Source organism: Triticum aestivum, chromosome 6B, assembly GCF_018294505.1.
Source record: "Triticum aestivum cultivar Chinese Spring chromosome 6B, IWGSC CS RefSeq v2.1, whole genome shotgun sequence".
Lineage (NCBI taxonomy): Eukaryota > Viridiplantae > Streptophyta > Magnoliopsida > Poales > Poaceae > Triticum > Triticum aestivum.
In genome coordinates this window covers 711,449,419-711,465,878 of record NC_057810.1, presented here as the reverse complement: position 1 = coordinate 711,465,878, position 16,460 = coordinate 711,449,419, and the positions used below count along the sequence as shown (strand labels likewise).

At 44.6% G+C, this 16,460-nt stretch overlaps 2 protein-coding genes across 2 annotated transcripts; one reads left to right on the top strand and one right to left on the bottom strand.

The window, feature by feature from the left end:
* Window positions 1-2,347: 2,347 nt before the first annotated feature.
* Window positions 2,348-6,790, bottom strand: LOC123139882 (pentatricopeptide repeat-containing protein At1g31430). The gene is made up of 4 exons (XM_044559579.1): window positions 4,044-6,790; window positions 3,828-3,945; window positions 3,501-3,685; window positions 2,348-3,037 (listed from the first exon to the last, which is right to left on the bottom strand). The coding sequence occupies exon 1, from the start codon at window positions 6,788-6,790 to the stop codon at window positions 4,985-4,987; it is 1,806 nt and encodes a 601-aa protein (XP_044415514.1). The 3' UTR covers window positions 2,348-3,037; window positions 3,501-3,685; window positions 3,828-3,945; window positions 4,044-4,984.
* LOC123139885 (protein-lysine methyltransferase METTL21D) lies at window positions 6,719-9,354 on the top strand. The gene is made up of 9 exons (XM_044559580.1): window positions 6,719-6,999; window positions 7,154-7,220; window positions 7,307-7,372; window positions 7,474-7,567; window positions 7,653-7,769; window positions 7,974-8,074; window positions 8,550-8,624; window positions 8,713-8,805; window positions 8,899-9,354. Exons 1-9 carry the CDS (start codon window positions 6,860-6,862, stop codon window positions 9,157-9,159), a joined length of 1,014 nt encoding a protein of 337 aa, XP_044415515.1. The 5' UTR covers window positions 6,719-6,859; the 3' UTR covers window positions 9,160-9,354.
* Window positions 9,355-16,460: the final 7,106 nt, after the last annotated feature.

Here is a 16,460-nt window from a genome sequence, read left to right as displayed (position 1 = left end):
GCAGTCAGAGTGACGTTTGTAACGGACGCGGAGAATCACATCTACATAAACTGATATGTTCAAGGCTTGTCGGTTATTTAGTGACCCGGGGATAGAGAATAAGTCTCAGCTTTTTTCTTGTCTATCTTTGGAACTCGCATATGTCAAAATCTGAAGTTTTTTTTAACCGATGCACACGAATCTGTTGATTGTGGGCGTCGTACCGTGCAAATTACAATTATTTTTAGGGACCCTACTATTTTCCAATTGGTCATCAATTTCGTTTACAGCCTTTGTCACGAATGTATATTATCTGGCTGTAGCTACCAACCTGTATGGCGCAATGCACGTAATGCACATTTAACGCGTCAGTCGGTTTGGAGAAAATCAAAACGTAGGATTTAGGAATAGTGCATGAAGTTGATAGGATGGCACTTTCATCCAAAGGAATTGTCGTGCCTCGGTCCTGCACACAAAATGAGTTTCAAGTGGATGTGTAGATTTCTCCAAAAGCATAGAAAATGAATAGTATTCCTACGAAATTCCCATATGCGTTTCCTACAAACCGAATCCATCTATAGGAAATTTTCCCCTGAAATCTTTGTTCATATGCTTTTTCTGTATAAATTCTTCAAACCGAGTGAGGCCTAAAAGAGAAACAAATCCCATGTGATGGCCGCTCCATTCCGAAGATAAAGGGTCTGAGAGAATTATAATCGGCAGGATTGCACACGCCTCGTCTTCTTGCCCCATCTGCATCCCCGGGAGGCTTGCAGGTCTCGTCTTCTCGCCCCATCTGCTCATTCACAAGTAAGTGCTCTCCTATTTATTCTGAAAGTGCAAATGAGCACGGTGGTATGCTAAGGTACTCGTTTTTGTTAAAACAAGACATGAGCTCACCGCAGGCCCGCGTGGCAGAGAGACAGAACCACAAGTGCCCTCAGCGCTCTGCATGTTAGCCCGGCATAAACTTGAAGAAGACGCGAGACGAGACGAGGACGAGACCACTGGACATGACGAGCCAACAAGATTGCCAGGTGTAGTGAGAGAGTGTGGTGTGTAGACGGGGGAGTCACGGTCACGACCAGCGGGTCAACGTGCTACTGCACAAGCCGGGCCATGCATGCATGTACGTGTCTTGCCGCGTGAGATAGATGCAGTACTGGATAGATGGGTGCATGTTCCGTCGCCTTAACAACTTGACTTGGCACTATAGCACACACTGGAAAGTGCAAAAGACCCCGGCTCATGTTGTGTTTTAGTAAATCCGAGAAAAAGAGACCCCAGCCCAGTGACTGGGGTTTGGCGAGGCGATCGAGCCTTGCATGTGCTTCACCGCGTGAGGATACACCACCCCACATCACATTGCGTCGCATGCATGTTCCAGTTCCTAGCTCTAAAAGTGCATCACGTACATGCAGTGCCGGAACGAATGAGCCGGAACTAGCCTGAAAGGTTCAGTTGGAGAAATTGTCACAATCATGCAGTGCATCACGTACATCGGATGGCTCATAGCTGGTGTGGCGACCTACTAGCCTCCTGCTTGGCTCGTAGCAGTTGAGAAATGGAGGAGAAGACGAAACATGGTGTGCGGTGTTACTCTGGGTGTGGGCGTTTGAGCACAGACAACATCGATTAGAAGAAATTAGTAGCCCTCAGCAGCGCACCTGCCTAATTCAGTGCAATGTGTACATTCAGTTTCAGTGCCCCATGCATCTAAGGAAGAACACTGCATGGACAGGACCGGAACGAAATGCTCTACCGATTTAACAGCAGCCAATCTGACTCGAGTCATTCTCAATCTGACTTCACATAATCAGCACTTCCTCTGTAAACAAATATAAGAGCGTTTACATCACTACTTTAGTGATCTAAACACTCTTATATTTCTTTACGGAGGGAGTAGTAACTAACAAAAGAAAAGAACAACATAAAATACTGGAAACAAGGCAATGCAATGAAATGCAGGTTTAAACTTGTACAAGTAATTTGAAAATGCAGGCTTTTATCTGGAAACACACAATTTTCAAAAACAAAGATGAATAGAAGTCAGTAGTTTGCCATGCAACAAGCAGTAGTAAGCTTCTGTTTGCGCCCTCACTCTCTTTTTTGCAGTTTAACAGCACATTGACCATGATGAGTTTAACAGGTGCATTTTTTGGATCTCCAACAATTTTTTAACACATGCTTAGTTAACACACGCACTGCACAGAAGAGAAACAAATAATGTCATGCATCACCAGTTGTTAATGGAAGAGCATGGCCCTTGTTTCGTTTCATGGAGCCTGGTTCCATCATTCAAACAAATATCTCTGCTGTAAATCTTCAACAGATACTTAAAATAAGAATGAAAACCAGCATGCATCCAAAGATCAATGACATTTTTTATTGATAATCTAGGGCCTTGGACCAAATTTACTTGCCCAACTCATCACAGCAATAAAACAGAGCAGCAGCAAAGACTCCCCACTAACTCCAGCCAGCCCATTAACACATAGGACTTGAGATTCCATGCCCAGTTCCTACACTCCTCCCCTGGATTCCTATGTACTACTGCACAACATGACAATCTAACCCGCGTTTATACAAGCAATGCTGATGAAACTTGGGATTCCATGCCCAGTTCCTACACCTCTCCCCTGGATTCCTATCTACTGCACAACATCACGAATGAACAACGAAGCAAAAGAGAGCATGCCCGTGTCATTAAGCCACGGATAGAAACAAGGAACACATCGGTTAAAGCTCTTGGCGGAAAATGCTTGAGCAACAAAAAACTCAGCTAGCACAAAGCGAAGGTGATGACAGAGTGCAGCAGCGTCTGCTGGTTGTGCTGTTGAACAAGCTTTCAGAGATCGTACACCGCCATTGTCCCCTCGATGTCAGACGCGGCCCACACGCCGAGTGGGCCGGGCAGAGGTAGCGACCAACGGTAAGCGCATCTCTGGGAAGGCACGGTCTGGCTCCTCCATGCCTCGGGAACTGGCGGTGCGCTCAGCGTAACAGGTGTTACTGGGCTTTCTTCTGATGTGTCCAAAGCGAATAAGCCCGAAGTAGCCTGAAAGGTTCAGTTGGAGATATTGAGATGATCATGCAGTGCATCGTACATCAGCTGCTTCATAGCTGGTGACCTACTAGCTTCCTACTTGGCGCGTAGCAGTTGAGAAATGAAGGTAAATACGAACATGATGTGTGTGTGTTTGGCCACAAACAACATCGATTACAAGAAATGGGTAGCTCAGCAGGTCACCTACCTAATTTGGTGCAATGTGTACATTCTGCGTCCTAACTCCTATGTACCTCCTGTTTCAAAAAAAAAAAACTCCTATGTACCTATTGTTTACCCAGCGAAAGATGAACATGAAGGAATAATTGCATCAATAGGACCAAAATGAATGCTAGACCGGTTTAACAACAGCCAGCTCTGTATTTCCTACCACCATCATTTGACTATAGTATGATTTATTTTAGCATTGTAATTTTGATGGACAATAGACTTATTAGCCTGAAAACAATGGTACCTGGCCAAAGCGGTTCTTGGTTTCCCGAGAAGCTGCAGTTTCTCCTTCAGATACGGTTCTTTCGGTTTCTATCTTCACATGCTTCTGCGTTAGTTCATGCAGCAAGCAGCAGAGCTTCTCTGGGTCCATTCTCCCAACCACTATCACCTCTGCCGTCTCCACCACCAGGTCAGCCCTCTCCACCCCTTCATAACCATGAAGGCCAAAATTTAGATCATTCACAAAGGCAGTGCAACAGAAGACATGTGCAATAATCACACATAAAAACAGATGTATACTATCAGTCTATCACAAAGAGATGCTCATTTAAGCAACGTGCATATGTACCTTCTGAAAGGGCGATCTCTTTCACCCCGTCGTTGATCTTCTTGATGCAACCATTGCACTGGCAGTGCATGCTGACTTTCAGAACATAAGTCTTTGACATGTTGTTCTCGTATTGTTCCTGTCACAAATTCATAAGAACACCTCAACCTCAAAACAATATGAAGAACTACTTCTACCATGGATCTGTATATACGTTTAGATGCTTGAAAAACATACCTTTGCCATGATCATTTAGACCTTGTCTTAAGCCTGGTCGTGATATTTGATTCTCCAGAAAGAGTGTGATTGTAGTATGATATACAGAGAGCACAAACAAAAAGGTAGCTATTGTTGTGGTTGGTCATCACCTTCTTGACATTCTTGTGGGTGAAAAGGAGAGCTTCCAATAAGAAATTAGTTCGAGTCAATCTGACTTCAGATTATCAGTAGTAGCGAAAAAAGAACAACATCAATATTGAAAAAAAAGGCAACGCAATAAAATGCAGGTCTAAAATTGTAGAAGTAATTTGAAAATACAGGTTTTTATTTGGAAACACATAAAATTTAAAAAAAGATTAAGAAAAGTCAGTAGTTTGCCATTGCAGCAAGCAGTTGTGAGCTTCTCTCAGTGTTTTCTTTTATTTTTTCTGCAGTTTAACAACACATTGACCATGGAGTGTTCAGATATTATTCTGACAGAGTTAGGTCAGCTGTCAATCTGCAATAAATTGTGAGTTGTTGGTTTTGATCAACTCATTTATGTTTGACAGGTGGATTGTTTTGGATCTCCAACATTTTGAACTCATTATTAGTTTACGCATGTACTGCACAGAAAAGAACAAAAAAGAAAGAGAGGCTTGCCTGCAATTTGTGAACATAGCGGCCATAGTTTGTCCAGAATATTTGCATTAGCATCACCAGTTGTCCATGCAAGAGCATGACCCTTGTTTCATTTGATGGAGCCTGGTTCCATCACTCAAACATATACCTCTGCTGTAAATCTTCACAGATACTTGAAAGAAGAATGACAACCAGCATGCATCCGAAGATCACTGACAATTTTTATTGGCATTTAGGGCCTTAGAATAAATTTAGCAATCCAAAGGCTACAGAAACCATCTCACTATGTTGGGAGCAGTCTTTCCCCCACTCATATTGTGTCTGAAAAAACTACACTGCTACTTTGTACGCTTATGCTTAGGTTTGAGGCCTATAACCTTTCTCACCATTGCAGCCCTTTTCTGTTTCCTTCCATCTGAAAATATGTCAGACAAGACGAGGCTTTCAGTTTCAGGTTTGTAGCTAGGATCAAACCGAAGAAGTTCCTCCTCTGCAAGTTCTCCAATCCTCATATTTCCACGGATCTCACATTCTCTCCTAAGAGAAGCCCAGACCACACTATTTGCTTTGAAAGGCATGTTCTGGATAAAACGGTAAGCATCGTCAAGCCGCCCATCTCTTGCTAGGAGATCAGCCATGCAAGCATAATGCTTAATATCTTGTTCTACACCATACTTGCCCACCATCGAATTAAAGATCTCAAACCCTTGTGCCACTAAGCCACCACGGCTGCATGCACACAAAACTGCTGTGAAAGTGATCTTATCAGGATGGAGCCCGAGCGATCTCATTTCATCAAAAAGCATAATAGCTTTCTCACCAGAATTGTGATGAGCTAGTCCGCCTATCATAGCATTGAACAACTCCACGGTCTTAAATTTGTCATCCACACCAGAAAACACATCCATAGCTGTCTGTATGAGCCCTTGCTTTGCATACATGTCAACTAAGGCAGTAGCAAGTCTTGCATCTGTGGTGATCAGCTCATTATGCATCACACGATGATGAAGCCTCTTTGCCGCATCGAACGCGCGGTACTGAATACAAGCTGAAAGAACTTTAACTACTGTGACTCCATCTGCCTCAATTCCTGCCTCCTCCATCTCCTCAAATAGCATCAATGCCTCCTTAGATTTGCCAAACTGCACGAATCCACCAATAAGAGCCGTCCATGCGACCAAATCCTTCTCTGGCATCTCATTGAATAACGCTCTAGCCATCTCAAGCTCCCTAGACCTTGCATACCCTGACACCATCATGGTCCACAACCTCACGTCCCTTGCCTTCTCCCCTGCCAAATCAAACACCTTCCTGGCAAGCGCCACCCCCCTGCACTTCGCATACATGTCCACCAACACGATCGCCACCTGTTGTGACTGAAACAGTTCAGCCCGAAGCGCTCTCATGGCAACCCCGTGCAATGCTTTTGCCACCCTCAAATCCTTCAGTCCCGCACATGCGCCCGACAACGCCGTGATGGTCCACCCATCCGGCCGCAATCCTCTGTCCACCATAACCCTGAATACTCCGAAAGCATCGCCAACACAGCATGCATGCACATATGACCCGATCAGAGTGTTGAAGGATACGGTGTCCCTTGTCGGCATTTCATCGAACAGCCTGTGCGCCAGAGAGGGCAGACCGAAGGACGCGTAGAAGTGGAGCAGGGAGTTGGCGGCGAAGAGGTCGGAGGCGTAGCCGGACTTGACGAGGAAGGCGTGGGCGGAGAGCCCGGGGGAGGGGGACGCGTGGTGGGCGCAGGCCGCGAGGGCGGCGGAGAGGGAGTGGGAGTTGGGGACGGCCTCCGTCTCCGTCTCCCGGGAGGCTTTCGGCGGCCGTCCACGGTCGCGCAGGATTCGGAGGAAGAGGCGGAGCGAGGCGAGGTGGTGCCCCGACCGGAGGTGCGGGCGGAGGAGGCGCGAGGCGGCGTGCGCCGGGAGCGGGAGGCCGAGGAGGAGGAGCTGCGCGTGCGCCTGGAGGGAGGGCCGGCGGCGGAGGGAGGCGAGGAGGGAGAGGTGGAGGAAGCCTCCCGGTGCGGCGGCCGCGACGGCGCTGCCGGCCCGGCGGAACCTCGACAGGCGAGGCCTCGTCGCCGCCGGCGTCGATGCCGCCGGAGTGGCGGGGGGAGACGCGCCGCCGCTCATCTGGCGTTTGAATCGGACACGTAGACGTGGGCTTGGAGGTCATTGCCTGAAGCCCATCTGAACAGAAGTATGGGCCTCCGACAGTCCGACCCATCGCTAGACGCCACGCTGCCTCTTCCGGCCCTCCCCCAAACCCTCGCCGCCGCACCCTCGACGCCGCCGGAGCTCCGGCCGTGCAGCAGCTCACCGGATTCCATGGACTACGACAGGCAAGCACGCGACACCCTGAACACTCCCCTCCTCTCGCAATCAGCCCGCCCTTCCTCCCGTTCCTGCATCTAGCTGCAGTTTTAGTAGAGATTTTGGGCTGCTCCACTGTTTTTCATGTATTCCGGTCTCACGCACGGTGACATCTGACGGCAGGCTGAACTCCCCGAGCACGTCGGCGATCACGCTGGAACTGATGGGCCACCGGCTGCATATCTCTCAGGTCGTCATGCTCCCTGATGCGATGTGCTTGCCTAGCTTCTTCTGTGCTGCCGCTCGCATGAAGTCTGAATTTTTCGATGTCTGCAGGACCCTAACTCGAAGCACCTCGGCACGACGGTATGGGACGCGTCAATGGTGTTCGCCAAATTCCTGGTAATGGCCTGCCATTAGTTCCGAGCTCTCTTTTACAGTTCTGCGTTTTCTAAGCTTTGATTTGCTGGTGCTAATGTCAATATCTGAATTTATATCTGCAGGAAAAGAATAGCAGGAAAGGTAGGTTTTGTCCATCAAAGCTGAAAGGGAAAAGGGCGATCGAGTTAGGAGCTGGTTGTGGCCTAGCCGGGCTCGGTAAGCTGAATTTCGTTGTCCTTTCAGAGATATCTAGATCTTGGAGGTTCTCTCTCAAGGGAAATAATCTTTATTTGTCGTTCAGGTATGGCATTGCTCGGTTGTGATGTTGTTACAACTGACCAGGTTGAGGTGCTGCCACTGCTCATGAGGAATGTTGAGCGCAATAAATCGTGGATTGCGCAGTCTAATCCTGACTCAGGTTTGTTATTAAACAGAACCAACGAAAGCAGCATTCATATCTTTAATTTCGGATTTTGTTAAGATATTCTCATAATTAATTACATGCTCTCAATGCATAAACCTTATGTTATGCTCCTTTGTGGTTAGCCAAATTTAAGTATAGAATAGGATACTCACCACACTTGGGCATTCCTAGTTCTTACAAAGTGTCTTTTTCAAATAGGCTCCTTTGGCTCAGTTACTGTTGCAGAATTGGATTGGGGAAACAACGAACATATCAGAGCCGTTGAGCCTCCATTCGACTACATCATTGGAACTGATGTTGTAAGCTTCTGATGTCCCCCTTTTGTTTGGTGCAAGTTCTTCCCTCAAGTTGTGTATCCTGCTGTCATAATACACATATTTTTTATGCTCAGTTACAATCAGGAAAGAGCAATATATCTAGTGGCTGATCTTAAACAATTGTCCATAAACCCTGCGAGATCGAATTACTGTTTTTTTAATGGGTAACTGCTGAAGTATTTACCTAACTTTAGAAGAAGAAAAAAATCTTAGTCACATTACAGATTCTTTTTGAACGGAAAATTGTAGGGGAGGACCCACATTACAGATTCTTGGGAATCTTTATCCATTGATGTCATAAATAGGCATACCGTACGAATTGAAATCAAAATTCTGAGAACATAGTGAAATTTAAAGGCAGATGGCAAGCATTCGACATAATAACTTGTATTGGACAGTCCATCATATCCATAGATAACACAGAGACTTGCCGCTTGACCTTTTGCGTGTTTTCAAGGTTTATTCAGAACATCTATTGCAACCTCTACTGGAGACAATTATTGCACTATCTGGTCCTAAGACGAAAGTGCTGGTATGTGGTTTCCCCTGTCCAAGTAATCTTATTTTACCCCCGCAAAAGATCTGTAGAACAGAGCGCTAAGTAACTGTTTGATGAGCAGCTTGGCTACGAGATCCGTTCCACCACCGTGCACGAGCAGATGATGGAAATGTGGAAAATCAACTTTAATGTGAAAACTATATCCAAGTCAAAGGTAAATATTTCGATCATTATTTCCCTCCCCTTATTGGCATCCGTACTAAAATATGGTTTTCACAACTCATATTGTTTCTGAATTCTCGCACAGATGGATGCTAAATATCAACATCCTAGCATAAATCTTTACATGATGGACCTCAAGGCTTCGTTGGTCCCCGAGGCCGGACCCAACGGCAATGGGAACACCGAGGAGGAGGAGGACGACGATGCCTCCAACCCAGGAGAAGAAGAAGATCTGGGAGTGAAGGCTGAATCGCGTATGGCTTCAAAAGAAGACATGGACGACTGGGAAATCAGAAGGTCCGGGGCCATGGCTGCAAGACTTCTCAAGGATGTCAGGTTAACATGAGACTGGATGTGTTGAGCTCTACCCAGTTTGATGTTGTACTTTTCTGTGTGTGGGGGTGAACATGGTGATGTTGTTGTCTTGAACATTTATTCTCGAATTACAGTTTAATCTGCTATATGATGCAAAGTTGATGTTATGTACTGTGTTGAAATAAACGAAGCAAGAGAGAATGTGGAGAAGTTTTGTTGCCATCCATCCAGGCCGATTTGGGGATTGTTCAACAAATATGGTATAGCTGTGGAGTTGCCACAAAACAGCTATATGGTGCAGATGTTGTGAGCCTCTGACGAATGGATCACACCAGAGATGTACTCCCTCCGTAAATAAATATAAGTTATATTTATTTACAAAGGGAGTAGATGATATTCATAAGCCGGAACTTAATCCTACCATTCTTCCCTCAAGGATAACTCAAAACTTGATTGACCGGATTGTTTTTCTCTCGTGCGAGGCAAAGACCCAGGCAACTCTCGATTAGGGTTTCATCAGCCTCTCACCAGCGCCGCTGCTGGTCCGCTTCGTCTCCTATGACCCTAGGATCATGGAGGCGCGGTGAATCATGACTCTTGCTGGCGAGAGGGCTCTTGCTGGCGAGAGGGCTCCGTTTTTTAGTGTTTTTTTTCCTGTTTTGTTGGGGTCGCTATGCTCAGGAAGACGGGGCGATGACGACTTCTTGAAGACAAAATAAGGTTCTCTCCGCCTAGCATCGTCCCGCTGCGTGGGTGACGGTGTGTCCTATATGTTGTACTTTATCGATTAGCATGAACTAGATGCTTGCTGTATTTTGGAATTTGGATTATGTATGCACTTGGACTCGGGTCGGTCGGTTGGAGCTGGACCTGCACACGTGCTGTGCGTATCGCCCGGCCTCCAGTAGCAGCAATATTTAATCTAATCGACGTGAGGGACGAGCAAAGCTTTGACGGCCGGGCAAACAGAGGAAGAAAGGAGCAGATCGCGCATGTCGATGCCGGCGTTTGGGCGTCCGCTGCACCGCCGCACTGCCACGGCGCCGGCGGCAGCTCCTCGCCCCTTCTCCAGCAACGTTCGTGTCTCATCACGACGTTCCCCTCTCCTTTTTTTTGGATGTTTTTTTTCTTTTTAATAAAAGAGAGTTTTTTCTCCAATTTCCATTAATAAAAATCACCAAGTCTTACAGCAAAGAACAAAGAAAAAAACAGAAACTGCCATGGCTATCTCTCCGGCAAGCACTGGCAAATGAGGAGGGGGAGCCATCCCTCCCCTTCCCACAAACCCCCAAAGCAGCATCCCCGGAGAGATCTAAGGCCTGGACTCAAGAGCAGGTCCCAGCACCAGCATAACATAGTTTTAGCGATAGGATGGTATCTAGGAGACGGAACGAACACAACCGTTTTTAACATCACACAGAAACTGATAACTCCCCCAAGGAGAGCCCAAAAGACAAAAGAAAAAAGTAAAGCAGGGGTAATCTTGCAACCTCTTCAAGCGTCCATCACAGCAACACAGACCCGAGAAGACTTGAAGGTTTTTTTGGTCATCCCATGATTCTTCTAGTCTTCAGGCGCCACCCATGCACTGCTCTAAACACTTCTTCAGCAACTTCACCAACCTGCTTCATTCCTGCCTCCATCATATTACTTCTTGCGGGTTTTTCTGCAAAATGTTCCAATCATGTAAGTTTTTAAGAAGCAAATTAACAGGCACACAACGGTCATGAATCCTGTTATTATCAAAAACAACACTATTTCTCAATTTCCAAATAGTCCAACAAATAGCCAAAATTCCTATCAAAACTATTTGATACCGTGTTCTATCAAGTGTCTATAAAAAGACTTTACAGGATAAATCCCCTTTTTTGTCAGCGTCCATTTCACCTTATCATTTTCATCCCTCAAAACCACCGAACTACAAGCCTCTTTTATATGATCCCACAGTTCTCTTGAGTCCCGTGTCAAAGTCCTATTAAAATGCATGTTATTAATCCCCGCCTCAAATATCTCCTTAACCGTTTTCTTCTTATCAAAACATATATTATACAACCTAGGAAAGTTTTTGCATAGAGGTGCAGATCCAATCCACCAGTCTTCCCAAAATCTAGTATTCCATCCATTCCCTATTAGGAATTTACACAGGGAGGTAAAATGATATTTGTGTTTCAATAATTGCCTCCAAAACTGTGAGTCTCCTTATTTAGCAGAAATATTACCAAGAGCTTCATTCCCCTGGTATTTTTTCAAGACAATTTCCTGCCACAGTCATTCTGTGTCGTAAATTTTCCACCACCATTTACATAATAAAGCTTTATTCATATGGGCAAGGTTTTGAATCCCTAGTCCACCCATGTCTTTAGGTCTATAGACATCAGACCATTTAACAAGATGATATTTCTTCTTTTTACCATCTTCCTGCCAAAGCAGCCTTGCTCTATAAAAATCCATACGTTTATTCACCCCAACAGGTAATCCATAAAAAAGACATCATAAAATAAGGGATGCCTGTCAGGGAAGATTGAATTAGTGTGACCCTCCCAGCACTTGCAAGAAGTCTCCAGTCAGGTTTCACTTTTTTTCATTTTACTTTCTGGAGGTTTCCAGTGTTTGTTGCTAATTCTATTTTTGTCAACTGGTAATCCTAAATATTTCATAGGTAAAGTACCTATAGGGCAAGTGAATATCATAGCATATTCATCTTTTTTTATCTTTGGCCTCCCCAAAAAGGAAAAGCTCACTTTTATAAAAAATGATTTTTAAACCAGACATTTGCTAAAAAAGGCATAATATATATTTTAGGTTATGAGCACTATCTATGTCATCTTGCAATAAGAAGATGGTATCATCTGCGTATTGCAGCATATTAATCCCATCTGTGACATATTCATCTAAAACCCCCTTGACCAGCCCATTTTCCTGGCATTATCCAGCATGATAGCTAAAGCATCAGCCGCGAGGTCAAAATTAGGAGGTGATAAAGAATCCCCATGTTTCAGCCCTTTATGAGTGAGGAAGTATTTCCCTAAATGTTCATTGACTTTCACACATACTTTCCCTCGTCTGATGGTTTCCATCACCCAATCTATCCATTTATCTAGAAACCCTTTTAGTTTCAGTATCTGAAAAAGAGAAGACCATTTGATCTTGCCATATGCTTTTCCAAAGTCTATCTTTAATAGCAAGGCACTTTGCTTCTTCTTTTTTATACTATTTAAGGCTTCATGCAAAATTAGAACACCCTCCATAATGTACCTGCCCTTTATAAAAGCAGTCTGTACCAGAGAAATCACATCAGCTGCCGCTAAATTCAACCTGTTCATCAAAACTTGTGTAATGATTTTGAACCAGACATTCAGCAAGCAAATAAGTCTAAATTTTTGTATCTTATTAGCATATTTGCTTTTTGGGACCAAAGTAATAATTCCATAATTCAACCTACTAATATCAAATTTCCTATTAGCAAAATCATCTAGCAATGACTTAAGATCATGTTTGACTAGCTCCCAATAATGCTGATAGAATTCAGCAGTAAATCCATCAGGGCCAGGTGATTTGTTATGTGCCATTTTAAAGACCACATTTTTAATTTCTTCCAATAAAAATTCATTAATCAGTATATTTCTATATTTTTCCTGTATCATCTTGGGGTTATCAATATTCAGAGAGATTGTGGAGTCATCAGGATGGCCAAACAAGTCTATAGAATTTTGTGATATATTCCAACAAGTTTTTGTCCCCCTCATCTTGATCTAGTCTGTTAATTCTATTTCTTCTGAGTCTCCCATTAGCCTTGGCATGGAAGAATTTTGTGTTACTTCCCCCTCCAAAATTTCATCTACCTTAGCTCTTTGTTTCCATTTAGCTTCTTCCCGCTGGAGGAGCCTATCAAGTTGTGCTCTGAGTTCCATTTGCTCTTCTCTATCTGCAGAAGTAAGCCCATTTTTTCATAGTGTTTATCAATTAAATCTAACTTAAGCAAAATATCTTTTTTTAACTCTATGTACCAAGCATTCATATTCCTATTCCAGCCTTTAAGTTTAGGCCTAAGAAATCTAAATTTACCTAATAGTCTGTCAATGCTGTCACCAGTAACACTCATGTCATTCCAAACATCATGGATGATCTTATGAATCCCTTCTCTCAAGAACCAAGTGTAAGGGCATATTTATCCCCAAGATGTTTTGGTGATTGATGACAATGCTTTTGCGGACTAATCGTGTGCGTTAAGTTCTTTCAGAGATTCATCCATTGGCACGAGACGATTTCCTCCCCTCGGTGTGTCATTCAAGACAGTGTAGCTCCTTCGTCTCTCTGTTGGTGGACTAGTTTCATAGGAGTCACCGTACTATCAAGAGGGGATCCGCTTTGGTAAGGCTAGGGTGGAATCAACACGTACACATCCGTTTTACACCCAATGTCTTCCTTTCAGCTTCGATGGAGCAGCCTCTCCTTCCTTGTCCCTGCCCTGACCTACCCCAGCGGTAGTACTGCGGTCTTCAGCGGTAGTACCGCCGAAGCACTCAAGCGGTAGTATCGCTCCCCAGCGGTAGTACCGCTCCTAGAGCGGTAGTACCGCTTGAGGTCTTCGGCCGTAGTACCGCAGCAGTTCCGTGCTAGTACCGCTTCGATTCTCGACCGATGTTTTTCGTGTCGGGTTTTGCGGTACTAGGAGTGGTAGTAGTGGCGGTAGTACCGCTCTTACTCCCGCGGTAGTACCGCTCTAGGGCCAGGGCCCTGTCTTCCTCGTCAGCGCGATAGTACCGCTGGGTGGGAGCGGTAGTACCGCCCTGTCCAAGCGGTAGTACCGCTCTGTGCGGGGCTGCTCAGTGGGGTAACGGTTGGATTTGTTTCCCCACTATATAAAGGTGTCTTCTTCCTCCAAGTTGACCGACCTCTTTCCCCCAAAGCTCCATTGTTGCTCCAAGCTCCATTTCGCCCGATCTCTCTCCCTAGCCAATCAAACTTGTTGATTTGCTCGGGATTGGTTGAAACGGCCCAGATCTACACTTCCACCAAGAGAAATTTGATTCCCCCCACTTATCCCTAGCGGATCTTGTTACTCTTGGGTGTTGAGCACCCTAGACAGTTGAGGTCACCTCGAAGCCATACTCCATTGTGGTGAAGCTTCGTGGTGTTGTTGGGAGCCTTCAAGTGTTGTGGAGATAGCCCCAATCTTGTTTGTAAAGGTTCGGTCGCCGCCTTTAAGGGCACCAATAGTGGAATCATGGCATCTCACATTGTGTGAGGGCGTGAGGAGATTACGGTGGCCCTAGTGGCTTCTTGGGGAGCATTGTGCCTCCACACCGCTCTAACGGAGACGTACTTCCCCTTAAAAGGAAGGAACTCCGGTAACACATCCTCGTCTCCACCGGCTCCACTCTTGGTTATTTCGTGCCTTTACTTTTGTAAGCTTACTTGTGTTGCATCTGTTGCTTGCTTGTGTGCTAGGTATCTTTGCATCATATAGGTTGTTCACGTAGTTGCACATCTAGACAACCTATTTCGTTGCAAGTTTTAAATTGTTAAAGAAAAGCTTAAAAATTGTTAGTTTCCTATTCACCCCCCCTCTAGTCAACCATATCGATCCTTTCACCAAGCATTTTCAAATCTGAAAATGGGGTCAGATTTCTGGATGTCACCAGAGTCCAAGAAAAGTGGGGTGTGATCAGATTTTTCTCTGGTTAAAGCTGTAATTTGGGTCAAAGGGTATACCTCCTCCCACTCTGTGCTACAAAGAATTCTATCTAACTTTTCAAAGGTGGGTATAGGCAAATTATTTCCCCATGTAAATTCTCTTCCATTCATCTCAAGTTCCCTAACTCCAGCCTGTTCCAGAATAACATTAAACAGAAAGCTCCAGTGTCCAGGAGTACCTGGTTTATTTTTTTCACTGGCTTTCCTAATAATATTGAAATCCCCTCCAATCAAAATAGGGTTAACACTAGTTTGGAAGATTCTAGAAAGCTCGGCCAGGAATATAGCTTTTCCTTCTGGTTGAGCATCTCCATATATCACCACTAGGTCCCAAATAAACCTAGTTTTCAAATCCTGCACAGTCATTTTGATATGGCAATCTCCTTCATCCTGTGAAATAACATCTAGAGTAGTGTAATTAACTCCTAGTAGAAGTCCACCAGATTTCCCCCTAGCTGGAGTAAAATGCCAGTGGAAGTCTCTACCAGCACGAATTTGTTGTAAATCATTTCTAGAAAATTATGGTCTCATGGTCTCTTGAAGCTCCAGGAAATCCACTTTCATATCCATAATCATTTCTCCGAGGAATCTCTTTTTAATATCTCCCCCAAAACCTCTCATATTCCAAAATATACCTCTCATTTTCTTTTCTTTTTTTCTTAACAGAAGATTCTAGAAATTTCACAGCAGAGGCAGCTTTAACCCCAGAACCTCTGGTGGCTTTACCTTTTTTCCTCCCCTTTTTTGATGAGAAAAGTTCTCTAACTATTTCCCAATCATCGTCTCCTTTTTTATCCTCATCATCTTCCCCCTGATCTAAAAAATCTTCCAGGGTATGTTCCCAGTGTCAATAATCTCATTTTCCCCAGACAGAACAATCTGCTTCTGATTTTTATTAAAATTAGACAACCACAAAGTCAATTCAAGCCTGCTCCACATTTTTTTATCAATTCTAAATTGCGTTTAATCATATCAGGGTTATTCCCTAAATTGACCACTACCCCCTCAGCAATTTTTTGAAGAAAACTGTCAGTTTTAGGAAAACTCCCAGTACAAGGTGACTCACCATAGTTGTCTTTTTTTTGCAGCTCTCTCCTTGGCTAGTTCTGTAATATTGCGGTCTTCTTTTCCTTTTAATCTAATGCATCTTCTCAGCTCCTCTCCTTGGATGGTTTGACCTAACCATTGATCGATCCCCTTGTTCCATCCATCGCAGAGTTACTATCGGGCAGACAATGGCGGCAACAGACTCTGGTGGTTCTAGTTGTGATTCATCCTCGGCCACGGTGGCGAGTCGGAGTGTAAGTCCTGCGGGGCGCGGGATCGATAGGAAGAAGAAGATGTATGGATGTGTTATTACCGCCCTACCATGCGTGGATGGAGCATGCGTTGATACATGGGTTTTGGCTTATAGATATGGGTCCTTTTTCACAAAAATCAGCGGATGTAGTCGTCTATATAAGAGTTTAACATACGGATCATAAAGTTGTAGCAACATTTTCTACTTCCTCCGTCCCAAAATAAGTGTCTCAACCTTAGTACTTTGTACTAGAGTTAGTACATGTTTCCAGTTAAGACTTATGCAATATCTTTTCTACAATGCATGAATGTCTTTCCCTCTATATTCGGTGTTAG

Excerpts from the sequence above, each read along its gene's own strand:
- LOC123139882 (XM_044559579.1), bottom strand. The coding sequence starts at position 6,790 with ATGAGCGGCGGCGCGTCTCCCCCCGCCACTCCGGCGGCATCGACGCCG.
- LOC123139885 (XM_044559580.1), top strand. The coding sequence starts at position 6,860 with ATGGGCCTCCGACAGTCCGACCCATCGCTAGACGCCACGCTGCCTCTT. Across the intron at positions 7,568-7,652 it reads TTGTGGCCTAGCCGGGCTCG|GTATGGCATTGCTCGGTTGT; the intron begins GTAAGCTGAATT and ends TTTGTCGTTCAG. Across the intron at positions 8,625-8,712 it reads GTCCTAAGACGAAAGTGCTG|CTTGGCTACGAGATCCGTTC; the intron begins GTATGTGGTTTC and ends TTTGATGAGCAG.